At 36.9% G+C, this 26,411-nt stretch overlaps 4 protein-coding genes across 8 annotated transcripts; 2 read left to right on the top strand and 2 right to left on the bottom strand.

Annotated features, from left to right (window-relative positions):
• Positions 1-696: 696 nt before the first annotated feature.
• On the top strand, positions 697-5,324 carry LOC103966490 (endoplasmic reticulum-Golgi intermediate compartment protein 3). 2 transcript variants are annotated; one of them, XM_048579311.1, is made up of 12 exons: positions 697-838; positions 991-1,126; positions 1,232-1,314; positions 1,447-1,522; positions 1,668-1,735; positions 2,290-2,371; positions 2,464-2,588; positions 2,683-2,766; positions 3,212-3,358; positions 4,281-4,389; positions 4,471-4,590; positions 4,831-5,324. In XM_048579311.1, exons 2-12 carry the CDS (start codon positions 1,039-1,041, stop codon positions 4,905-4,907), a joined length of 1,059 nt encoding a protein of 352 aa, XP_048435268.1. In that variant the 5' UTR covers positions 697-838; positions 991-1,038; the 3' UTR covers positions 4,908-5,324. The 2 variants fall into 2 exon arrangements, with proteins under 2 accessions (XP_048435268.1, XP_048435269.1); XM_048579312.1 differs by lacking the exons at positions 697-838; positions 991-1,126 and having other exon boundaries at positions 1,245-1,361.
• An 820-nt stretch (positions 5,325-6,144) lies between these two features.
• Positions 6,145-11,397, bottom strand: LOC103966489. 4 transcript variants are annotated; one of them, XM_048579307.1, is made up of 9 exons: positions 11,035-11,391; positions 10,106-10,582; positions 9,849-10,020; positions 8,893-9,190; positions 8,261-8,333; positions 7,833-7,923; positions 7,136-7,215; positions 6,568-7,020; positions 6,145-6,421 (listed from the first exon to the last, which is right to left on the bottom strand). In XM_048579307.1, the coding sequence occupies exons 1-8, from the start codon at positions 11,107-11,109 to the stop codon at positions 6,604-6,606; spliced, it is 1,683 nt and encodes a 560-aa protein (XP_048435264.1). In that variant the 5' UTR covers positions 11,110-11,391; the 3' UTR covers positions 6,145-6,421; positions 6,568-6,603. The 4 variants fall into 4 exon arrangements, with proteins under 4 accessions (XP_048435264.1, XP_048435265.1, XP_048435266.1 ...); XM_048579308.1 differs by having other exon boundaries at positions 10,106-10,573; positions 11,035-11,389; XM_048579309.1 differs by lacking the exon at positions 7,136-7,215 and having other exon boundaries at positions 6,568-7,004; positions 11,035-11,392.
• Positions 11,398-13,094: 1,697 nt separating this feature from the next.
• On the top strand, positions 13,095-22,234 carry LOC125475000 (vacuolar protein sorting-associated protein 53 A-like). Its single transcript, XM_048579305.1, is given in 25 exon segments — positions 13,095-13,297; positions 13,447-13,541; positions 13,655-13,711; positions 13,853-14,003; positions 14,158-14,228; positions 14,578-14,702; positions 14,984-15,144; positions 15,254-15,395; positions 15,977-16,040; positions 16,959-17,144; positions 17,245-17,280; positions 17,685-17,789; positions 17,885-17,944; positions 18,310-18,387; positions 18,678-18,785; positions 18,875-18,940; positions 19,654-19,731; positions 19,812-19,945; positions 20,027-20,100; positions 20,103-20,119; positions 20,376-20,453; positions 20,807-20,869; positions 21,138-21,206; positions 21,291-21,386; positions 21,682-22,234. Coding segments are annotated over 25 exon segments (2,466 nt in total). The 5' UTR covers positions 13,095-13,248; the 3' UTR covers positions 21,985-22,234.
• A 153-nt stretch (positions 22,235-22,387) lies between these two features.
• On the bottom strand, positions 22,388-26,294 carry LOC125475001 (DEAD-box ATP-dependent RNA helicase 53, mitochondrial-like). Its single transcript, XM_048579306.1, has 8 exons — positions 25,735-26,294; positions 25,470-25,597; positions 24,921-25,332; positions 24,494-24,592; positions 24,189-24,413; positions 23,735-23,896; positions 22,852-23,327; positions 22,388-22,712 (listed from the first exon to the last, which is right to left on the bottom strand). The coding sequence occupies exons 1-7, from the start codon at positions 26,149-26,151 to the stop codon at positions 22,887-22,889; spliced, it is 1,884 nt and encodes a 627-aa protein (XP_048435263.1). The 5' UTR covers positions 26,152-26,294; the 3' UTR covers positions 22,388-22,712; positions 22,852-22,886.
• Between the last annotated feature and the right edge of the window lie 117 nt (positions 26,295-26,411).

Genomic DNA, 26,411 nt, shown 5'->3' with positions numbered 1-26,411 from the left:
GTACTCCGATTCAGAGGTATTCTTCATCACTTGTAAATGAAAGGTCTTAGAATTGATTCTCGCCAAAAACGAATTTGTGCCACATTATTGCTATCCTCATTGTGAGGTTTAGCACACTCATCCACCCTCTAGTGTACATAATATTGTTTGTTTTAAAAAAAAAAAAAATTCCCAACAAAAAGTTGACTACCCTCAAGTTTGTTTTTTTTTTTTATCAACTATGTAAAAGAAAACAGTAAATTTTAGCAATAGTTCCTTAACTTTAATCAAATTGGATCAATGATCTCTCAACTAAAAATCTATTACCATTCGTTCTTTAACTCATCAAAGTGTATAGTTATGGTCATTTTCAGTCAACTTCGTCAGAATTTTGTCAAAATAAGTTATGTTAGAAAGAACATTACTACAATTGGGTTAAACTTGAGAGACTATTTCTCAAATTAGGTTAATGTGGAAAGACAATTTCTCCATTTGAATTCAAGTTGATGGACCATTAGTAATGAATTTTTAGTTAAGAGACTATAGTTGCATGTTTTGATGAGTTGATGAACCAATGATAATGAATTTTTTATTAAAAGATCATTACTTCAATTGAATTAAAGTTAATGGACCATTACTACAATTTATTCTAAAAGAAAATGACCCTAGAAATCTTGAAGAAATTAAAATAGTTAAGGAAGGCGCGAGCTCAGGAGAAGACTAAGTTAGACGCGCGCGCACCATAACCCAACTCAGAACTATAAAAGCAGCGGAGTCCAACAGCTACGATTCTCCAGACTTTGGTCTTCGGTCTTCCGGAGCGCAAAATTTGGGCGACTCATTAAAAAAAAATCTACTGGTACGCCTCCCTCCATCCTTCAATTCCAATTAAATCCGATCCTCTCTCCTCTCCCTCTCTAAAAAAGCACCTTGATTTTGATTTGATTGGAATCATTGAATCCAAGTAAGTTTTTGATGCTTCAAAAGTTGAAATTTTTGAAAATGATGCAGGATTTGTGTAACTTTATCGGTTGTTGTTGGTGAAAATCGCGGTAAAAAATGGGGGTTAAACAAGCGTTAAAGAGCCTGGATGCGTTTCCTCGGGCGGAGGAGCACTTGCTGCAGAAAACACAATCGGGGGCACTCGGTAATTCTTCAGATTTTCGTCTTGGTTTTGTATTTGGGTTTTTTGTGAGTTGTGTTTTGGATTGGAAATTTATTGGCGTTTTTATTTTATTTTTTTATTTTGTAGTTTCTGTTGTTGGGCTGCTTATAATGGCGACATTGTTTGTGCACGAGCTTAGATATTATCTCACTACATATACCGTCCATCAGGTTCGAATTTCGAATGCATTGCTTTTGTTTTTGGGGGATTTTGTAAGGTAAATAAGTGGGTAATGAATTGAAAGAAATGTCATTGCCAAGAGATTGTAAGTTGTCTAATTGAAAAAGTTGTGTTTTTGGCAGATGTCTGTAGACTTGAAGCGCGGAGAGACTCTTCCGATTCACATAAATATGACATTTCCAGCTTTACCTTGTGATGGTTAGCATGTTTTTTTTTTTTTTTTTTTTTTTTTTTTTTTTTCTCTTGCTATTTAAGTGAATGTCGATTTCTTTGTAGGCTAATATGTTCATCATTTGGTAGCTTTGTGTGATGATAATCTTCGGTTTTCAACGTTTGATTGCAGTCTTGAGTGTTGATGCAGTCGATATGTCAGGCAAGCATGAAGTAGATCTTGATACAAACATATGGAAAGTAAGAGACTTTATTGATTCTTATGTATTTTCCTTTTCTTGATATTGGGGTGCAATGTGATATGGTGTTTCATGTCAAAAAGTAAAGAACTGCATTTGTACAATGATAGAAAAAGTGTTATATCTGTTTAAACTTTTATGAATGTATTACAAAGGTTTTGGCTTCTAAGTCTTATCTTCACGTTTGTCATACACATGCTGCACATTGTTTGTTAGGTACCAATTTAACTGTTCAAGTATGAGACTTTGATTCAAGCGAACATAATTCGTTTAACCTGCACCACTTCATATGGGATTCTTTGGATCTTCCTTTACTTAGTGCTTTCTCAAGCCTTTTTTCTGGTGATTCTTTGCTGGGCCATCATCGGTTGGTAGTGATGACTATTTTTGTTCTTTCCTTTGATCCACTGTCTTAAATTTCATTTAGCTATTAGACTACCTTTACCCATGCATTTATATAGTAAAATTTAGTTTTCAAAATTGGCAACTTGTGATCTGTCTCTGTCCTTCCCTTCTCTCATAGTTATTCTCCTAACCAGTTTAGAGTGGCTGCAGCTTCGCCTGAACAGTCATGGACACATCATCGGCACTGAATATGTGTCTGACCTTGTTGAAAAGGAGCATTCTCACAAGCACGGTAACATCTGTGTTGCATTGCATATCACATTTTGTTATGATTGTATGTCTTGCTTTTTAGATTTTCGTTTTCTGATAAAGAACCTTGGCCAGATGACGGCAAAGATCATCATGACGATAAGGACAAGGAAGTTTATCCACAAGGAGCTTTTGATCAAGCTGCAGAAGATCTTATCAAGAGGGTAAAGCATGCAATAGCAAATGGAGAAGGATGCCGGGTATATTCATAACACAGATCTCCATTTTTTGTACTAATGAACTGCACTTGCTCCTTCTGATATTGCATATATCTGATATAAAATTTTGCTGCAGGTTTTTGGTGTTTTAGATGTCCAAAGGGTTGCTGGAAACTTTCATATATCAGTTCATGGGTTAAACATTTTTGCTGCGCAAATGGTTAGTTTGCCTTAATATCTTGTTTTCTTCTCCCTACAATTTCTTTCCATTTTGTGGTGAAAGAATTCCATGTGTTCTAGAACATGCAGAGTGATGTGCCTGGTCTGAAGTACTTATGGTTGATCCAAATTATCGTCCCCTGAATGAAAATTTTGATAAAATTTGGTTTTTGGCATTTTGAACTGCCAAACCATAGGATCGGTTCATTTTGACTTGATAAACTCTTGTTTAAGTCCTATTAGATATCTTTAATTTTTTTCAACTTTTTGGGTTTCGAAATGATATGGGGATTGAAGGTGCTTGAGTAAACTTATCCGTCTCAATTTTGTATCATGGGGGTGCTTTGTGGATCAGTATTGTGCCAACTAGCTTTTTTTCCTATAGCATATCTTTAAAGCTTGCTACTCTAGTTTATTACAGCTTCCAACTAACTGTTTCTGTGCAGATTTTTGAAGGATCTAGAAATGTAAATGTAAGCCACATCATACATGACTTGTCGTTTGGCCCAAAATATCCAGGAATTCACAACCCACTTGATGGGACAGACCGAATTTTGCATGACACAAGTGGCACATTCAAATATTATATAAAGGTTTCAAACTTGAACTTCATCTGGGTTAATATAAAGCTATTTGGTAGATCTAAATATCTGGTATCTGCAATATACACTGGCCTATTTCATGCACGTCTGTGCAAGAATGCTTGCTTGAGTCTAAGCCTTAAAATGAACGCTATTTTTTCTTTCCCTTCTGTTACTTCTGGAAGATAAAGTAGTTGTCCCATATTTTAACTCAGATAGGTGAGATTCAAAGCAAGAAAGTTTCCCGGCTAGGAAGAGACTTGCATCCAAAAAGGCATACTAGCCAAGAACTTGTCTTTCCCATCAAGAATTTGTACTGTTTCTTTCATTAAGTGGTTTGCAATACTTTACTAATGCCGAAATACATTGAGTAATGGTATTCGTTACCTTTTTCTCGAATTAATAATTATGTCTCTGTTCAGAAATGGATACCTGAATTGATTTTATCACAATAATTATACCTAACGTCTATAAGAAAGTTCTACACTTCCCCGGGGCTGTATCCTGTCAGTTCTTCTGCCTCAACAGTGAGGCATGACATGCGTACTCCTTACCTTTAGAATAAAAAAGTCAATCAAACATGTGTGGCAATGTCATTACCAACCAAATATTAGTTATTTGATCTGATTTTTGTATTGTTAATTGGTTAGTTCCTTATCAAAGTGTAATGGGAGTTTTGCTTCATTTGTCAGTTGGCGTTTTGATATAGTTCAGCACCATAAGTCGTGAACGTGAAGAGGATTCAGAGGATTCGTTTTTAGAAATATTAAGCATCTGTCTTCAAACTAATGTTTTCAAACGATCCAATTGCTAGGAAAAGAAAACCAGAAGGATTTGTTTCATGTTCTGATATATTCTTTATAGACGGTTTTCGTGAATAAATTAGCAAGCTTGATGATCTATGCTGAAAATGTTTGCTTTCGTTGCCGTGCAGATTGTTCCAACTGAATATAGGTATATCTCAAAAGAAGTTTTGCCAACCAACCAATTCTCTGTCACAGAATATTTCTCTCCTATGAAGCAGTTTGATAGGACATGGCCAGGTTGGTTATAGGAAGTTTATTTGTCTGTCCCTTTTATTGAGTTCATGGTGTTAATTATCGACCCTGTTTGTTTGTGTCCAGCTGTATACTTCCTGTATGATCTCTCACCAATTACTGTAACTATCAAAGAAGAACGCCGCAGTTTTCTCCATTTCATCACTCGGCTTTGTGCTGTATTGGGCGGTACCTTTGCTTTGACAGGTTTGTGTTTTTTGCTCATTCTGTATCATTTTATTCAAGTCAACATTATCAAAATATACCGTGGATTTGGAACTTCCGTTTCTGCTTATTGAAGTTCCAACTAATCGATCTGCTCTACGTCAGAGTCTAGGCCATCAAAGTTGAAGCTTCCATTTGTACCATATTTTGTTGCAGATGGGAGGGTCTTTTTTCATTAATTACCCATTCCATTTAACTCTGTTATTCCTTCTCTTGCATCAGGACTGCTAGACCGATGGATGTACAGGTTTGTTGAAGCATTGATGGCCAAACCACATGCTAGAAGTGTACTGCGATAAACTCTGGGAGTCTGCTAATACAATTTACTCAAGCGCATCTCCAGATGGACACTAACGTTTCCCGGTTAGCAAGTGACATTGGATGTAAAACGGAGGTGAGAGCTGAAATGTGCATTACTGCTCATGTAACTCACTTTTTTGCTCCCCCTCTTAGTGGTGATGACCAATATGTGAATACATTGGCATCTCTTTATACATGTTATTATTATTATAGTTTTTGATCTGCCGGAGGGGAACTCATGGTTGTTGTAGCTAGATTGATACACGCAGGATTCTTTACAGATTCCTTCAATTTATGTAGTTTCGATTTAGGCACTGTTCAAATTTTGCTGAGATGTTATGAGCAGTTCTAAGCTCGTGCTATTAACTTTTTGTAGAAAAAATATCTCGTTCCATTTATCAAAATCTTGCACTCTATGGGAATTATCTTCAATTGAATTCTGCTAACAATCGAGGGCGGTGATGTGTGTGATGAGTTACCGTCGTTACCAAAGACGGTATCGGCGGTTACTCGTTTTTAAGAATGTTCAAACTTATAAGTTAATGTGATGGGCAAACCTGGGCCGACCTGCTTCGCGCCAAGGCCTATTTACTTATGTCAACTTCTGTAACAAGCGTCATTTTTGTCCTAATTACACTTCTGAAAACCTCTACCTAGCTCTCCTAAAGTTTTGCATAGACGTTACATGGTTGACCACCGACGTGATTAGGTTCTAGGCATTTGAAAATAAAAGGCATTTGAAAATAAAAGAGCGCTTATATTGCTTAGACGTCTTGCCTAGTAAGCCTAGGAGCCCGCCTAGCACACCTAGACCTTCCTAGGTTGACACTACTCGAGTCAACACTCATTATATGATTGTTCCTTATATTTTCAATATATTTTAATACTTTATAATATATATGTTATTTTTATTTTGCAATTTATATATCCCAATACAATTATGTATTTTTTTTAAATATAAATAGGCATTTAATTATACAATATAAAATAACTTGCTTACATCTCCCTAGCCTGCCTACGTCCCAACCCACCACCCAAGTAGCGTCTAGTGTCTTTTAAAACCTTATTCCTCATTCGTACACACTAAAAATTTAAAGACCAACTTGTCAGGAAAAATAATTTGGACGACTAAAGTGAAACAACCCCAAAAGCGTAAACCCTGCTTGCGCAAGGGGCACAGACTTTGCAAAACCCTTACAAGAAAGCTTCGTTCCTTAAAAGGACAGAGACAAGATGAGAAGATAAACTTTGTAAATTTCTCGTCGCTACCGTCAAGATTTGATGGTCCATCAAGACAGGGCATTTCACTTTCTCTTTGGCAGGGAGTACCTCGTTGTGCCCGAGATGTTTCCGCTTACAATAATGTTCGTAAAGGAGTCGAGCACAAAGGCAGGTGAATACAACATACCATCAGGTCTGCCTTTCCTAAGAATCTGAGTATTTCTACAACATTCCTCTTGTTAGGTTACTTGCCATTTGAGTCTCTGATTCCCGATCGTATAACCTTTAAAATCTGCAAAAAGTTCAAATAAAACAAGCAATCATATTAAAAGTAAATACAGATTTTACATGGCTGGCAAGGAAAAGAGAAGGCCTTATTAAATGTTAATGTGCATGGGAAAAAAGGAATGATCTTCAGTATACAGAGCTCAAATTTACCTATCAAAGAAGCCAAAATTGCTCAATCTTTATGAACTATGCGCCCTGTCTAACTTCTAGCTGCCTGGAACCATCAGTATTTAGATCTCCGTCTAACTGTTGCAGCTGTTGCTCCTGTTGGTGTTGACGATGCTCTTCTTCTTGCTGCTGCAGCTGTCGTTGTAGTTGCTGGTACTGATTATGTGAATCTTCCATCAATTGTTGCCGTCGTTGTTGCTGGTATTGGCGTTGATATTGCTCTTCTTGCTGCTGCCACTGCTGGTGCTGTTGCCGGTGCTGCTGCAGTTGTAGTTCATGCCGATGCAATGCATTGCTAGTGTGTTGATGGGAAGATTGCAGTTGTCTGCTGGTTTTCCATCTAAGATACTCCACCAGAAGGGAATTTGTGCTGATTGCAATCCCAAACCCAGTGAATGAGGAAAGTAGAACCGAGAGAACTGGATTTACATTAAGCTGCCGGTGAGTGAACATGAGAAGCTGCATCAGAGACCAATAGAATACGAAGAACAAGGAAAAGAAAGGAACACGTGGGGTCTATAAATTCTTGAAAGAAATCGGTTCTGCTTACAACAGTATAAAATATGTGAGCAAACAGGATCACAATGGCAAACTGGAAGGAGGCATAAGCCCATATGTAGCTCCTGCTCACTGCCACCATCATGTATAATCAGGTAGCGTATTTCAACTATAATTCATGAAAAAATAGAATGCTCCACCTATTTGAAGCAAAAATAGAGCTTGAAAGGGGGCGGAATGAGAGAGTAGGAAACATCATGACTCATGAGTTGCTTAGTAAAGGACCACTCTGGTCGTTTCATTGAAAGAAAAAAAAGCCGTTATAGAAAATAGTTCCTTAGGATAATATTTTTCTCACGTCTCAAAATTCCTGATTTTCCTCCTTTATTCTTTCAATTGTCCAAAATGAACTCCTAGGGTACTTTTTATCCAGTGTACTTTTATGTTTTTTAAGATTTGATGTTCCTTTTTGTCCCCTCTTAACTTTCGAGGCCATATCGGATTGACAATATAAAATTCAAGTTGGCAATAGATGCCACAACTTTATTCTTAAAAGGGTGCAGATAAATATTACCTAATTAAAGCTTGATATGACAAAGCTTCCATTTCTTACTAAAGAGAACGGATTTAAATTAGTAACTTCACAGATGGGTTGGGGAAAATAATTGAGCTGTATGGCAGTATCTTTTATGAAATGAACGGACAGAAAACTAAAAACATACTGATAGTAAAAGGAAGAAAAAACTTACCCATTGTGGAAGCAATCATGGATGAAAGGAGACCTAAAACACAAGAGAAGGGTAAAGAAATGGCAAGAGCACGAGGGCCCAAGTCAGATACCTGTTCAGAATGAAAAAAGAAAATGTCACAAGTAAAATGTTCATACAAATGTTTAAACAACCACCATAGATGTAGAAACCGCAACTGGTAAGTTGTTGAGGTTAAGAAAATTTCTAAAATGCACTGCCATGTTGCCTCCCGTAAGTTATGTTTGTTAAATTATTAAATCTTGACAAAATCAGGCTCTGATAAGGACAATATGAAGTATGATTGAAACTGAGGTGACTTTCAGAATCTAGTCGAATTTTCTCTTTGCCAGCAAGAGTGAGCGTACAACCCTAATTATGATTCTATTAATGAAGAGCTTGAGTTTATAGTAAAAAAGCATAAAACATACCAGAAGTTGCTCCAGAAAGCAGAAATACGCGAGCATGCTGATCAGGACAAGAATTGGTATATCCTGCCAGACCCTGTCATGCATGGAACAAGGAAAAATCCAAAATCAAACTCAGAATGGTAATAGCTCAAGTGTCAACAAAGAGCATGATACCAAAAGTTCCTAGAAAATGTGCCAAGTGATATGTTTGACTCATTTTTTTTTTTTTCTATGCGCTTAACAGGAGTTGTAGAAGACGTGTGAAAATCCATTTGATCAGAAGAGTAACTCATATTAAAAGTGAAAATGAAGAACATAACAAAAAGAAACAAAACATGGTGAATTAACGGAGCATAGTTTAGTCAGCCATCAAGTAACCAGAATTACTAACATATCAATGTGATGATATCTATGAACATTTCATAGATACAACAGCATAACAGCTGTCTTCTCTCTTCGTTTTTACTTGGGAGGGAGGTGGTTGTGTGGTAGTTTCTCTTTTAGCAGAGACATTTTATGCGGTGAACAGACCACATGCATTTCTTTTAAATTTGGAAACATGGAGCCTTAGGACTCTTTTACAATGAGTCATAACTATGATGCCATGCTGGGAATGTGGGATCATTATGAACGTCAGAAAAGTTGGGACTTGCCTGTAACGAGGAACTTCCCTCTGCTCCATTATTGTTGGTGGTCGTCTAGTAACAGTTTGAGGATTGTGTATTTTGAGTAGTGTTACAGGTAAGTTTCGGACATCCTGCTTGCAGACATCACAGGTCTTGTTTCCTTTAATACTAAACCACTTTACTGCACAGTCTTTGTGAGCAAGCGCCAGCTCTCCTTTGCAGCTGCATTCCATTTTAAGAGAATCACCACCTTCTGCGAGCTCAACCAAACAAATCCTGCAAACTGCTTCTTCTTCGGGAATATCCTCACCAGAATCTTCAGTAGCTGAAGGCCAGTTATCATTCATAAATTACAGTTGTTTATATGTCTTAGATAATACACAAATTTAAGAAGCACTCAAAGTGGGCTTAGTAATGCATGTGGATATCGTAGTGGATAGGGTGTTGAGTTTCCACCCATGCGTCTCGGGTTCAAAACTTTCTCCTCCCCTAAATTTTGTAATAGTTTCGAATCCTCCCCTTCCCTTAATAATAATAAATTAAAAAAAAAAGTGGGAAAAGTAAATAATAAATCTGTAAGAATTTGATAAAAGTTAATGGTTCAAACTTCAACCGAGCAAATTTGAAAACCTTGGCTCTGAATTTTTCTTATTTGAAAACTACGAATGGCATTCCCAGTTGCAAGTGAAGGAACATAAACCAATAGAAAGTCTATTGGAGTATAATATGTACTTCCGGAGTTTTAACACCCGTAGCAGAGGTTTGTGAATATTCTCTCATTCTCTCACTAGCCAAATTTTGACACCCGTAGGAGTATCTATGCAGTAATCATGCCTGTAGGAGAGGTTCTTGAATATGCTCATTCTTCCTTCCAGCATGATTATTGCATGTAATACTCGAACAAAAGTATATTAACCATATATGCTCAATCTCCTAGAAGCCAAAATTTTCAAATTCTTTTCATGACAAGAGGTAGCATTTACCAGTTTCCAGTGCTGGGTCAGCATTTGGTGAGGCACCCACAACTGCTGAAGGACGTGGAGTTGCTGAAATTACACGGATCATGCCTCCAGAATCCATCCGCCTTAAACTTCTGCCTGTAATATTTACTGGAACTGAGAATGAGCGGGACATATGATGCTTAGCTTCAATTCTCTGAAACAAAATTCATTTGTAGTGTGACACAAGAATTTCTAAACTGGGCACTGGTACATGCAAACGGTAAATTAGAATCACTTACAGGATAATCAGAATGACTCTCCATATGTCTTCCCTGCCCAGTCTCAGAACCCAGATTTGCACTTGGTGTAACTGGTAAAGAATGTGTCCCTTTCATTGATGTAGAGAAGAAAACCTTATTAAGGGAGAAAGACCGTGAAGTAGAAGGCTTTTCCAAAGGACTATCTGATGGGGGAGTGTCCGGTACAATGAGAATGGTCTTCTCACCATCCAGGGGCAAATTTTTCACCCTAAAGCTTTTTTGAGGAAACAGATTTTTCACCGTTGATTTGATCTTAGCTGAATGTGGCCTAGGCGGCAGTCCAACTCTACTAGAACTTGGACTTGGCGCAGAGGGAATATCAATTCTCGTAAAAGTGGACAAACTACTTTCCAGTGTCCTTGCCGGTATTTGCAATGAGGAAAGGTTTGGTCGTCTAGACTGTTGAACCAACAAGGTTTCTTCATTCTTTAACTTTTGATCATGAATCTGCAAAACCTTCAAACGATTCCATCACTATGCAATTCAACAATGAGATCGAAAATCAGAAATGTTATAGTGTCCAATCACTTCACCATAAGTAAATACATGGACAACAACTAAAATTAAAAACTTTATATGATTATATCCACATCTGAACTGTCGAGAAACCGAAGTCCGATATGCTAAAAACAAGAAAGCAATGTAATTAGTGCATATAAGTATATAACTCAAAGTGGTTTTCACTAATGGACGTCATGGAAACCAAATTTCAGCAACAAAGAACCAAAAAAAAAATCATCTTTTGAGAATAACCCTGTTAAAGTTATCATTTTCCAATTCAGAGTAACTAGACAAAAGCAAATACTAACACTTTGTTTGGTTACCCAGAAAAAGCAGGAAACAAACAGAAAATATCAAAACTTTACTTCTGAAACTACTACAGAGTAAAATCTGGGGCAAAAACTCACCTGGGACTGATCGGAGGAGCTCTCCAAAGTCAATTCCTCACCCTGCGAAAGCTCGGAAGCTGAATTCTCCGTCATAACCAGAGAACTTTACCAAAAATGGAACCCAAAAAACCCTAATTTGGAAAACTGAGAGTCTGCTTTCAGCTGGCAGTCACCAAAATTGAGCATAAATTGAAAAGCATAGAAAACAGTGGCAATGACGGAGACAACAAATTGTGATCGGACATGAATCAAAATTATCAAATATTAAATCAGATTTTGTTCCTTTTGAATTTGGGAACTTTTAAATCGTTTTTGTCTTTATAATCCCCGCCAACGTAATCAGCGTGCTCAATGCTGGTGGATTCTCTTATCTGACTTTACCTTTGCTTCTGCTTTACTTTACTACCTGATTTGTTTAGTTATTAATTAAGCATGATTAGCTGCTTTAATTTAACTTGTTAGTACAAACAAAGGCTTAGGACAAAAAGGATGACACATCAAATAGCTTTTTATGGGGTCCTGTTTTGAGTTTTAAATTAGAAATGTTTTAAGTTTTTTTTTTTTTTTTGAAGAAAAAATATTACCTACACTAGAGAAGGAGGTGGGCTTAGCTCCATAATAGGCTAGCAATATGTGGCTTAACATCGTCTTTAGCAAGAATCGAAACCTAAGACATTTCACTTACAAGTGAATAGAAATATCACTATACTGTAATACTAAGTAGTGAAATGTTTTAAGTTTTAAATTAGATATGCTTACTTTTTTATTTGAAATAAGTCTTTTCAGCTTTTCATTTTGGTTTTTGGATAATTTGGTTTCTAAGTTTGTCATTTTGATCTTTCAATGAAAAATTATTAATATTTTCGTTAAATTGTTATATGAATGATTACGTGACCACCTTTTGAAGGGTATTTTTGTCAAACTAACTCATTCACTTAACGAGCACAGTAACAATTTTTTTACGAAATGACTAAAATATTTTACAATGGATAAACTCAAAAACTCCTTCTATCAATTTTCATATTATATTCGATTGTCTGGTAAAGTGAAAATTAAATTATTACTTATCAAAGATTTCTCTACGTCATATTAAATTAGAGTTTGAGTTTGAAGAGGGGAAGGAATCATCGAAACAAGCGTTTCCTTTAAAAAAAGATCATATTAAATTGTACAAAGAAATGAATTCTATTATTTGGTTGATAAGAAATAAAAGAAATGTTAAAGAAACTTTTTCAAAAGTAAAACTCTTCATGAATTTTTTGCTACCTTTTATCTTTTACACAATATTTTATAATGTTAACATGAGAATTAACGTTAAACTGTGAGGTGACAGAGAATCCATAAAGAGTCCCACTTTGAGAGAATCTCTTTAACATTTCTCTCTATGAATATGAGTATAACTAACGTGAGTTTAAGTTCTATTAAAGAAACGAGAGTGGTTTAGAATAGTTTATTGTCTTATTAAAAAATAAATTGTTGATTAGCAATTTCTTTAAGAGAGTTTAGGCTTAATAATGAAGAGTTCTCAAAATATGTGCCCCACTCGAAATAAGGCTAGATTTAGTTTTTAATAAAATGTATTCTAAATTGTTCTAATTTACGTTAACAGACGTGAACCTTGATATAATAGACGTACAAAATGCCATTGGCAAACTGAGTTAAACCGTATATGAAGACTATATTATTTTTTTTATTTTTTATTTTTGAACAAACGATATTATCTAGATTAAAGATGAGAGAATGAGTTTAACCTTATAATGGACTAGCAATAATATTGTTCAACTTCTTCTTCAGACGAAAATCGAATATAAAACCTTTCACTTATAAGTGAACATGAATACTAATATATCGTAATAGTAAATGGCTGCAGGCTACATTAATTAGATTTTACTAAAAAATCGTTTATTCGTCAAAGAAACTCATGCAAAATTCTTCGGCCCACGGGTTCATAAAGTAGAGGCCCAGCCCATGTAAGTTGGATACAAACCCAGGCTTTCTAGCCCGCTCCAAAAAATTCGGGTCAGAGTCGGTACTCCTCCGAAACCCGGTTCACACATTCACGTCGATCCTAGATCGACCCATTTTACAGCGCCATTGCTGAATCAAAAGCAAAGCGAGAGAGAGAGAGAGAAGAGAGAGAATCCACTCTCCAAATTCTCAGATCTCCTCCTTCCAACTGTTTCTTCCCATCCATTACTCCAACGCAACGAGCTCGAGCTTAATTTGGCAGCCATGGATAAGTCAAGCGCTTTGGAATACATCAACCAGATGTTCCCCACAGGTATGTGTCTCTCCTCCCTCTCTCTCTCTCTCTCTCTCTCTCTCTATGTGTGTGTGTGTATATATGCGTATATGTATCTGTTTGTGTTGTATAAGCAGAATGTGTAGGTGTTGAACTTACTTTTTGAATGCTTTGAATTGTGCAAACAGAGGCGTCTTTATCTGGTGTGGAGCCGCTAATGCAAAAGATACACGGTGAGATTCGGCGTGTAGATGCTGGAATTTTAGCCGCTGTTCGCCAGCAGGTCGTCGCCTTTGCCTTTTGAGCTCTGAGCTCACAACTGCAATTGCACGTTTTTTTTTTTATTTTTTATCTAGTTTTGTAGTTTTTTATGGATTGGCTGGTGTGGTTTTTCAGAGCAATTCGGGCATGAAAGCAAAAGAAGATCTTGCTGCCGCTACACGTGCCGTGGAGGTCTGTTCTTAAACTCGGTTCATAAGCATTGATGTAATTTGCAGAATAAAAGGGTTGTAAATGGATTTTCTTTGGCTTTTAGTTTTTAGTTTGCTGTTTTTGTTTTGTTTTATTTATTTACTTTGTGATGCTCTAAGGCAGGAACTCATGTATAAAATCCGTGAAATTAAAACGAAAGCTGAGCAAAGCGAGACAATGGTTCAAGAAATATGTAGGGATATTAAGAAGTTAGACTCTGCAAAGAAGCATATAACAACGACGATTACTGCTCTTCATCGCCTAACCATGCTCGGTTAGTTCCTCGTTTATGATTTTTACAGTGACGATTGATCAAGATTTATAGATCAACTGTTTGACCCTGATTAGAAACTGATGATGAATGCCTTTATATTATTCTCATGGGAGTGCACTTGGTTTTTTTTTTTTTTTTTTTGGTAACATGGCAGTCTCTGCTGTTGAGCAGCTTCAAGTACTGGCTTCGAAACGACACTATAAAGAGGCAGCCACACAGTTGGAGGTAAGGTATCTCCTAGTATACAGTGTCATTTTACTGTAGATAAAACAGGAGCTTACTTTGTGACTCCTTTTGTTTGATGTTCTCAATTATGCTTTGGTCTTTTGTAGCATCTGATTATTGGTACACTGTTTAAGCATTTGGAAGATCCTCATAAGAAGTGCATTTTTTGGATGCATTCTGTGTTATTTTCCTTTTGTAATATCTGTGGGAATAGAATAGTATTCTTCGTGATACGAACTTTTGCATTATACAAAGATGATTGAAAAGTAACTGCTAGTTTTAGAAGATTAGTGTTATATGAATTTTGAGAAAGTGCTTCATTTTGATTCGAGTTTATGATGTGTATCAGGCAGTTAACCAGTTATGTAGCCATTTTGAAGCTTATCGGGACATTCCGAAAATCATGGAGCTGAGGGAAAAATTTAAGAATATCAAACAAATACTAAAGTCGCACGTGTTTTCTGATTTCTCAAGGTATGTGTTTAAAATAATATGCAGTGCTTTATATACAAATTAATGTTTAAGCAGACCATTAAAAGATAGATCATTGAACAACTATTGATACTAGGTTTTGGGGTTTACTAATTATAGCATTTGGTCATATTCTTTATTCTTTGTTAGGATGTGTGTGCCTAGAACTATATAATGGAGTTGTTTGTGTATGACTATTAGTTAAACTGCTGCAACTATAATGTTTTTGCTGTCTTTGACTCTTTAGTATCCTTAGTATCTTCTCTATTGCGGTTTCTTCTCAGCTTAGGTACTGGAAAGGAGACGGAGGAAACAAATTTACTTCAGCAGTTATCTGATGCTTGCCTGGTTGTTGATGCTTTGGAGCCATCTGTGAGGGAAGAACTAGTAAATAACTTTTGCAGCAGGGAGCTTACTTCCTATGAGCAGATATTTGAAGGAGCTGGTGTGTGCTCATGTTTGATGTTATTCTTAGCAGATGCTTTCAGTATGTATGAAGACTTCACTTTAATTGTCCTTAATTTTGAATTTCATCTTGTTTTCTCTATTTGTAGAACTAGCTAAGTTGGATAAAACTGAACGAAGATATGCATGGATCAAGCGTCGTATGAGAACAAATGAAGAAATTTGGAAAATCTTTCCTACTTCATGGCATGTTCCTTATCGGCTCTGTATTCAGTTCTGTAAAAAAACAAGGTACAATCGACTTCCCTCTGATATCAAAGTTCGTCGATAGCTTCAATTCCTTTTCACAGAGGGTGGAATTTTCTTAGTTTTCCTTTTACATAAAATGTAGCCATCAACTTCTTTAAATACCCAAAAAGAACTATTAGCATTTGGAAACTGTCGTTCCTATTGCAATCCTTATTATATTCAAGGTTTCAACATGGTGAACCAAGAAAAAAATCTGAACATAGTAGTGTTCTCTGTGCTGGTGGTTACATGTGTAACTAAGTAGAAGGGAAGGCAAGTGATGGCATCACACATAGAGATAAAATAGATGTTTCTTCCTTTCCTCCATTAATGTTTTGAGATTTTAGTTTGCTTAATATATATATATATATTTTTTTTTTTCAATCAGAGGAGAAGAAAAATGTTTGAAGTAAAATTCCATAAAAGACAACCTAGTTTACTTTTGAGGTTGACATTTTATTTGTTTCCTTTTTTGCCATTTACTTGACTCTCTGGACATAGGGGGTTCTAGTGTACATCTGATTTCACCAGAGAATTCAAAGAAACTTAAAAAGTTGAACTTTTTTGTATTGTTCTTTTTTCAGAAAGCAGCTGGAAGATATACATAATAATCAGAAAGAAAAGCTCGATGTTGGGATATTATTGTTGGTAAGCCTTTTTCCTATTTATGTTTTGGATTGATTTTACATGTAGTTGAGGAGTGATATTTGGTGCTTCTTTAGTTTGTCTTAGATTAGTTTGATTCTTGTCTATTCTTGTAGAAGCAGCACAAACAACCTAAAGCTCAGATAAACCCAATTTCAACCTTTTTTGAGGCATTTGAATCAAATATCGTTATGTTATCATGTCGTCTTGCACTATTTTAATCCACTTCCTTTTTGGCTTAGGTATGAGTGCAACCATCCGTCTCTTGTTGCAGTCAGTTATTCTCTTCAGTTTGTTATTTCAACTCCATATCCATATGATGTGATATCATTTGTTTTGCCTCTTGAAAATAACTGGAAATGGCCATTAAACAAGTGAGACATCCTTTTTTTTAGAAACCACGTGAAAGATGTTGACCCAATCAGCAGAGTACAAAAGCTTAGTTTAGTTTTTTCCTTAATAATATTGGGTACATTTGTTGAAACCTTTAAACAACCCATGAGCAATGTAGTGCATGCATATGTAATTTTTTAGGAGCCACATGGATCATGCATTGCTTGTCTTCTTGAGATCTTCCAGTCGCTATTCTGTATGGGTGCTCTCTTTAATGAATCAATGAAGTTTATACTAGGGAAAAAACAATAGCAAGAGCAAACTGAACCAAACCCAATTATGGTTGTGATTGGATTGTCTGTGCAAGTTTGGTTGGATCTGCCTAATTGGACTTAATATGGGAAACTATAATCATTAAGCATTTCCTTACCTCAAGTGGCACATCTATATTAGGGTTCTTGCAAGGATATGGTTGTGATAAATAGAACGCAATAATATTTATTGTAGTTGACATTTTATATCCAATCTCATGGCCTTCAAAACGTTCTCATTTGTTGGTTTTTTTAATGCTTTGACTGCTGCCTATAGGCACTACAGCGAACTCTTGAATTTGAGGATGAATTGGCAGAGAAATTTGGTGGTGGTACTCGAGGCAGGGAGATTGGAAATGAGATTGAAGAAATTGGTAGAGGGGAAAACACTAGTGAAAGTGCCTCAGATATTAGAAAGAAGTATGAAAAGAAGCTTGCTGCACATCAGGAAAGTACCACAGAGGTATGGATGCTATGTATTGCTTAATATAGTTGAAAATTCACAATGTGAATTCCTTATACCAGCAAGTTAATAAGCTCTCCTTCTGATTTTCATTTTCCAGGAAAAGGATAAAGAGTTATCAGCGCCTGCAGCTGGGGTAAATATTTTTCTTCTACATATATTCTTTCATAATAAGTAACCTCGTAATATATATGAAATGAGCGATTAATGTGTGTATAATTAGATTTGACTTTTCTTGTATGTCATTCCTGTATATTTTCTGCGTTACCTTTATCATACCATAATGGTGAATCTTATATAGTGAGATTGCTTGAGTGTGTGTTGAAAATAATTTTAAGCAATCCATGTGAAGTTATATCAAGATGTTGACTTGTTGTATCCTGGTTAAAAATTTGGGTTGTCACTTTGGTATAAGATGACTAGGATATCATCATGTTTGCAGTTACAGTCTATTATTATGGTCCTCTTGTATTTTAGTGCTAAGTCTATCATCTCATAGATATAATTTCTGAGAATTACTTGTACTGTTTGATTTGGCAGTTCAACTTCCGTGGAATCATTTCATCTTGCTTTGAGCCTCACTTGAATGTTTACACAGAACTAGAAGAGAAGACACTGATGGAGTATTTGGAGAAACTTGTTCAGGTAGAATAGATTTATTACTTCTTACAACATATGTTCAATAGTTTGTTAGTGTCTTTTCCCATTTGATTTAGGTTTTGTTTTCATCTTTCCAATAGGAGGAAACATGGGACATTGAAGAGGGAAGTCAGAATAATGTTTTATCAAGTAGCATGCAGGTAAGAACATTTTCCTACTGTCACTTTAGAAGTTTAGTGTTGCAGTTAATGAGAATGACTAGAATAAGACTGAATGCCTTTGATTTGGCCCCAGTGCGTGTTTCCACTGTCCTCAGTCACTCTTAGTTTATTGATGTCATTCTTTAACTGATTTATGTGATATGAACATATAAAATGTTATTCAATACTCAAATCGTTATATTCTTGTAGATCCTTTATTTGTTTCAAGAAACTTTTTTTATTTAGGACACTGAATTCTTAGAACCATGCCTTAGAATCACATATGGCTAAATTTTCTTTAGGTTATGATTATTTCGTTAATGATGTTAATAATGTTGACTTGGTTGCACCTTTTGGTCTTGCAGTTGTTTCTTATAATCAAGAGGAGCTTAAAGAGATGCAGTGCTTTGACAAAGAACCAGACATTATTTAATTTGTTCAAGGTACTTTATTGAAGTTCCTTGCTTAATATCCTAATTGGTATCGACACACATAGTGCATATAATATTACATATCCATAAACAAAACTCTATTGTGGATGCATAGTGATATTAGGCCATCATATTTTGTTGCAAGACTATTCTACTTCAACCACCTTCAAACATTAGAAGAAAAATGCATGTTTCTTCCTTGCGACTTTTTTTTTTGTTCAAATTTCGTCCTTGTGACTTAAACTGTACAGGTAAATAGATATTTTTAAATAATCAGATATGATGTGTCTTTCCAAGTTTAGGTGTTTCAAAGGATTCTCAAAGCATATGCTACCAAGCTTTTTGCAAGAATACCTAAAGGTGGTACAGGAATTGTTGCAGCAGCAACTGGTATGGACGGACAGATAAAGGTATAAAAGACCAATTTTAAGCTTCATGACTATTTCACAAAATTCTTGTTATTCTGAATAGGTGCTAATTTTCATTTATGCTTAAGCAGACATCTGACAGAGATGAAAAGGTGATTTGTTACATTGTCAACTCGGCAGAATACTGCCATAAGACGGTAAGCAGTTTTTGGAGACATGCAACTGCTCTGACTTTTGATTGTTAGCTGAATTCCTATCTGCGTGTGAAGTTGTAATGCTTCGTCTCAACTAAAACTTACAGCAGATGCTGTTATGAGAAAGGGGTTCTATGTCCGATGGGAATCTCCAGATAAATTAGAACTAGATGATTCTTTTTGTCTAATGTATTTTCTTATCTTTTTGCATTACAAAAGGTAGAAGCTAACAAAGGCACTGATTAAATTAATGATTTACATTACATTCTGATTGTAAGGTGTCTGACACACATACCTCCATAATAACTTGAGTGAAAAATGAATGCACGGCTTATTGTATGCGTCACCGACTGCATTAATATGTTGCCATAATGTGTCATGTGAATCTTGTTATCTTGATCAGCTTATAAATATTAACATGAGGTGTAAAACATATGTGCTCGTAATTATCATTAAAAAATAAATAAAAAAATAAAAAAAAACTTGTAATTACCATGTACACTGAATTTCCGATGGAAATTGTTGTCAGTACTTGGTGGTTTTTCAGTTTTCTATCTAAGTTGGTATTGCATGTCTTCTTTCTGAAATCACTGTGAGGTGTGATTAATTTATGATTAGCACCGTTCACATGATTTATGTGTGTGTGTATAAACAACTATAGTACAAGAATGAAAACTATTTTACATTCTTGGTAATTTATGTTTAATTATTTGCAGTCTGGTGAACTGGCTGAAAGTGTATCCAAAATAATTGATTCTCAGTTTGCTGATGGGGTGGATATGTCGGAAGTGCAGGTATAAGCTATTTTATAAGTAGTTCGCCTATGGCATTTTTTTTTATGTTCATTTTCTACAAGAGTTGTGCAATTGTGCAGGATGAATTTTCAGCCGTTATAACAAAAGCATTGGTAACCTTGGTGCATGGCCTAGAAACTAAGTTTGATGTTGAAATGGCTGCAATGACACGAGTTCCATGGGCTACGCTTGACAGTGTTGGTGACCAATCAGAGTAAGCTAGGAATAATCTAGATTCTGCTTCTTTACATCAAATACACACTTTCTACAAATGACTAAACCCGCCTTTTTGTAGGTATGTTAATGGCATAAATATGATCCTTGCTAGTAGTATTCCTATACTTGGAACACTTCTCTCACCAATTTACTTCAATTTTTCTTGGACAAGGTAATACAAGGGGCTGACGTGTTTTATGTTATCTTTTTTACCATAGATCTTAGTCTTGTTTCCCAAGGTTCATGAGTCATTATTTATTTCTATAATTTTATTTTTCTTTCTTTTATTGATAAGACTTGCTTTTTGCAACCATTTTAAAGTCGTGTGGCGCCATCCTTCACTCAGTTATCTACCTTATACTTAACACTAAAGTCCGTTCTGAACATTTTGCTAATGTAGTTCTAATCTCTTGACTTCATCTGTGCAGCTTGCATCATCTCTTGGTCCGCGTTTCTATACTAACATTTTCAAATGCAAGCAAATATCAGAAACTGGAGCTCAACAAGTAGGGACTGCATTCCTAATAAGCTCCTCTGTTTCCTTTTAAACCTGATTTTGTTTATTTTAAGAAATGAGAACACGTATATATAACCGCTTCACAAATGAGAGTTGAGGGATATATACCGGGGATTTCCCTCGAGTCTTGAATTCAAAGTAGTTTAAATCTTACCTTGTGATAGAAATCAATCAATCAAACTTTCTTGAATTATTATATGTTTATCTCTAGTTTAGGGTATCTTTCTTATACGTTTATCAAATGTATTTCTTTTTCCTCCAAGCAATTTTATAGTTTGTATCTGAAGTGAACTTTGTGATTGATTCATGTGATTAATAAAAATGCTTTGGATGCTATTGCAGATGCTACTGGATACTCAAGCTGTAAAGACAATTCTTTTGGAGATACCATCCCTTGGTCACCAAGTGAGTGAATTGTTGATATATGTTTATAGTTACGAGTATGATCAGAACTATGAAGTACAAGTAGCCCCTTCCTCGTTTACGGCTATAAGGACAGCTGTTATGATCCTATTAGTGTCACACTCCACCTAAATTATACATTACAGGGTTGAAAGCATGAGAAATTGATTCCTACTCATAAGTGCCCGTGATAGCTTTCTCGTCATAATTGACTAGTTTTCTTAGCACACAAATCAAACCTGTAACGGATCAATATAATTTCTTCAAACAGACTTCACGTGCTGCTAGCTATTTGAAATTTGTAAGCCGGGAGATGAGCAAAGCTGAAGCACTTCTGAAGGTAGGTATCAGTCTATTGGTGCTCTTTCTGGCAGCCTCTGGTTTCTTTTCAGAAGTAGGTTCATCTCTTTTTTTTTGCATACAGGTCATACTGTCGCCAATTGATTCTGTTGCAGATACATATCGTGCGTTGCTACCAGAGGGAACGCCCATGGAGTTTCAGAGAATTTTGGAGCTCAAGGTGGTCATCAACTTCTCCTGCCTTTTCACAGCCATTCATTTTTCACATGAGACATTTTTTCTTTCCATTCATCAATTCAAAGTTCTTAAGAAACTAGAGGAGACTGACTTGCAAGCAGACGTTGAACTTTAGCGCAATTCTGTTCTGTTCATACTATTTTGAACAACAAAAGGAATCTGCGGATTTTTACCACTCCAAGAGTTAGAAGAAATGTTTACTTTTCAAAAAGAGTTACGAGTTGGATAATCCGGTTAATTCAATGTATGTTTCACTGAATTTGAGCATGAATGTGCAGGGTCTTAAGAAAGCAGATCAGCAAAGCATACTAGATGACTTTAACAAGCACGGCTCGGGAATCACAAAACCTTCTCTCCCACCCCCCGCTGCCCCAACTATCCCACTCCCAACTGCCCCCGCAGCTGCTCTGATACCAAATCCTACTTCAGCCGCACTTATTGCATCCAGAGACGATGTGCTAACCAGAGCAGCTGCACTGGGGCGAGGTGCAGCCACAACAGGGTTCAAGAGGTTCCTGGCGTTAACCGAAGCTGCAAAAGATAGAAAAGACGGGCCTTTCAGGAAGCTCTTCAACACATGACAACATTTATATCCTATAGAAATGTAAATCATGTACTGGTTCTTAGCTTGTTTCTTTTTTCATTTTTGTATTAAAAATCTCGCAATAGTTAAGTAGAGTTAGATTAGTGCTATACACTTTCTGCTATTTTTGTCTTTGGCGTATAGTATGATTTGAAATTCCAATCAAATTGAGAGAAGAGTGTCCAAAATTTGTAACGTGAATATATGGTGTCATCTTATTATTACAAACCTCAAACTACTGTCCTTAATTTTCCTTTCATTTTGTTAACCCGAATTACGTCCAACATTTTATTGACACGCAGTTTTCACTTTGTTGGAAGAGAGTAACTTTAAAACATATTTTCCTGAGTAGTTCGAGAAATGAACAGTGAAAAATTACACTAAAAAATAGATGGTGAATATTGACTCAAAAATCGAAATGGTGAATATTGACTCAATTCTCAAGGATTAAGACAACCCAAATAAACAACAAAAAATAGTAGCGTACGCATAATAATACTAAAAAGATACATTACATTTTATGAGCCCTCCTCTCATCATCCGAATACGATGACGACTTTCGTTTCATACTCTAATATATAAACTTAATATAAACAGAGAAAAAACACCTATAGATGCTTCCTCGCGGGTGCAGAAACGCCTGCACCACTCCCTACACGCCCCCTCTAACTTCGGTTCATAATTGTTCTTGGTAATTCTTTCCTCCTGGGTTCCATATCTTCTTAACTGGCATTGCAAGACAGACGAGTCAGCGAATCATCAGCATTGTTCACCCAATACCACATGGGAATATCTCAATTAAAAGAAACCAACCTGAGTCGATAAATGTATGGGATAGCAATAAGAAATACATAAACAGACTTACCATTGAATTAGGGTCTTCTAGTGTTTTGTTCATCATCAAAACTTGTCATCCCCAAAGCTGCCAAAACGGCTAGAATTATTGTTCCTAGAACCACCAGAACGATCAGAGCTACCAAACCCTCCGAAATTACTTGAACGGTCAGAACTACCAAAACCTCCTGAACGGTCAGAATTACCGAAACCACTTGAACGACCGAAACCTGAGTTACCAAAGTTTCCTCCGCGGTTTGAGCTAGATCCGGAAAACCCACCTCCAGATTGAGAATCACCATAGGAACCAAAACGACCGGAACGAGGTCCACTAGATCTACCCATCTGACTAGAAGAATCACCATAGCTACTGGAACGACCAAACCCACCAGAACGGCTAAAACCTGGTCCCGATGGACCACCAAATCGACTACCCTTCGTGAATCGATCTCTACCCATGTCTGGCATCATGTCTATACTTTTGCTGTCAACAGCAATCCGGGGGAGCTGGTGATAAAAAAGTAATCATATAATCAGTCTGGGATGCTAGTACATACACAAACCAGACATTTTCTCCGAGAAATATATATAATAGAATTTTTCGGTTATGTTGCGAAGCTCGCCATACTATACCGGAGACCATTATGTCAGACCACTTTTAAGCTTCGACTCAAACTAAGAATAAAATCACATGAGCAGAAAGCATGCTCGTGAGTCCACACAAACATTTTAGAGGAAACACAGATCTTTAATGGGAACGTCTATTTGTTTCTGTCAAATGAGTATCATTCAATTACCCAAAAGCACATGATAATCAAAGTCAGAATTGTGTTACTCTCAATGCCTTGAACTATGAACAGCGTCCAGCCTAAAAGTAAATGGAAGATGCATAGACAAAAAAACTTCATCTTTACCTCTGTAAATTTGCATCCTACTTCTCTCTCGATAGTCCTAACAGCCCTGGATTGATCCTGTGTGTAAACAAGAATAGCACTTCCTTTCTTCCCAGCACGACCTGTTCGGCCAGACCGGTGAACAAATATTTCTGGATTATTTGGCAGCTCATAATGTATCACCTATGACCAAGAAAGTGAAGAAAGTCAGTCCAACTCCTTTTCCTTAATTCGTATCCATAACATTATCACTGCCAAATGCAGTGGAAAACCATATGGACCTAACTAGAGCATTTAAAAGCTTTAATCAAGTCATGAAAGCTAATGAAAGGGAAGGGAAAGAGAGGATGTTGTAGAAACTACTAGATTAAAGAATGTAGTAGTACATTTGTCCAGTGACTATAAACTACGGCAGACCTACACAGATTAATACACATGAAACTAAATCAAAGGTAAACGGTTAAATAAATCTCACCAGATCAACATTGGGTACGTCAAGCCCACGAGCAGCAACATCAGTGGCAACTAAAATATTGAAATTCCCATCTCGAAAACCTGCAAGGGTCCTTTCCCTCTGGCTTTGTGAAATATCCCCATGCAAAGCCTCGCATCTAAAGCTTCTTGACATGGCATACGACAATCGATCAGCATCACGCTTTGTCTGAGTGAAAACAATAGTCTTTCCTCCTTTTGCATGTTCCTAACAGGCACACATACTTGATGGTGAGGAGGAACCAGATGTTGGAAAATGTAAGAACTGAAAAGGTTAAGATTACTTACTGTTATAAGTGGTCCGATAATTGATGCTCTTCCGTATGAGTCTGATGCAATCGAGAATAGAGAAATTCCATCTGCCAATTTTTGATCAGAATCCCCAACCTACAGCACATGCCAGCTCTCAATTAGCAAACATGACCAGATGAATATGTCTATTCCATAAGCCATCCTTATACTAGTAGTTTCCATGTTACCAAACAAAAAATCAAAAGAAAATATATTGCCACTAGTGCAATTTGAAATTTTTTTAGAAACCTAATTCTTCCGTCTTTGCAAACTATCACTAAATATCCAGACACAAAATGGAGAAGACACGTTGCTCGTTCAATTTAAGCTTGTTGTCCTCAGTCCAGCATAACATTGCTTATGATCTGATCCTAGAAGTAGCTACACCTGGTCGGCGAAAACAGGCAAATAAAAACATACTTACAAGATCAATAACGGCTGGATCTTTTAAATAATTCTGACTAAGCTTTCTAATCCAACCAGGCATTGTTGCAGAAAACAACAACGTCTGACGTTTCTTTGGCACCCTCTCTAAGATTATCTCTACATCCTCCTGGAATCCCACCTGGAGCATCTGATCAGCTTCATCAAGAACAACAAACTGAACTTCCTCTAAATTCAGGGCTCCCCTGTTGATAAGATCAATTACACGACCAGGCGTGCCAACAGCCACATCAACTCCATAGTCAAGCGCTCTCATTTGACTTGAAATGGGGGTACCACCATAGACACAGATTGTATCCAAACCAGGTGCTGTATCATGGAATTCCTTCTCAACTTGCTTTGCGAGTTCTCTTGTCGGGGCCAAAACCAAAGCCAAAGGATTCTTTCCACGCCTACATATAATCAAACATAAATCAAATACAAACTCTAAAAACCAAAAAGAAGCAAGGGGAAATTAGATAGTCATATTGAAAACCCCTATCGGAGCACATTAATAATCTAACTGATGATTGTGATTTGCGAAACAAACCCATGTATGGCATTGTATTTAAAGATTTTATCCAAGATGGGTATCCCAAACGCAAGAGTTTTCCCTGTTCCTGTTCGAGCGCGACCGATCATATCCCGCCCTTGCATTGCTGGTTCTAACACAGCCCTCTACATAAAATCCCCAAACAATGAATTAATACATCGTCCACACACAAATCAACCAACAGGTAAACTAAAAAAAAACATCTTCTTTTTTCAATCATTTCTCATCAACCAAAGCACAAAATTGGGAAATGATTAATCACCTGTATGGGGAACAGCTTGCTGATACCCTTATTGGCCAAAGCCGACACGATCTCCTTAGCAATCCCTAGCTTCGCGATCTCGAGTCCTTCATCGTCGCCGCTCCTTCTAGTCGACTCTTCGGAGGAGTACTCAACGGCAAACTGCGCGCCCAGAGGCGTCGACGCCCGAAAACTCAACGGCCCAGATTTCGCGTGCAAGTCCCTCACTAGATACCCGTACGAAGGACCCAACTTCGTCTTCGGGGGTGAGACGGTGTAGAACCTAGCCTCGCCGCCGACGGCGCCATTTTCAGGAAGTACGAGTTCGGGGCCTGGCGCCCCGAGAAATGAATGGTGGTTGATCAGGAGGGTTTCGATGGCGGCGAAGGTCCGCGCCGTGGCTATAGTAGGCGTACGGCGGAGGATGGTGGCCATCATTTTTTATCCAATTCGAAGGGGTTAAGGGTTTCGGAGGAGAGAGAGAGAGAGAGAGAAACCCTAAGATTTGGGATTTGGGATTTGGGGTTTGGGGTTTAGGGTTTAAGTGAGAGGCGAGGAAGTGAGGGAACGAGTCACCTCTGATGTGGAGCGAAGGAGTTTATGGAAACGAAATGAAAGAGATATTTACGGGTTGGGATCCTCTGCGCTCGACCTTGGGACCCACGTTTTACTTTGTAATTTGGATCTTCATGTTGGGC

Source organism: the organism of the source record quoted next, unplaced genomic scaffold, assembly GCF_019419815.1.
Source record: "Pyrus x bretschneideri cultivar Hongxiangsu unplaced genomic scaffold, Pyrus_bretschneideri_v1 Contig13, whole genome shotgun sequence".
Lineage (NCBI taxonomy): Eukaryota > Viridiplantae > Streptophyta > Magnoliopsida > Rosales > Rosaceae > Pyrus > Pyrus x bretschneideri.
This window is presented reverse-complemented; position numbering and strand designations above follow the sequence as displayed.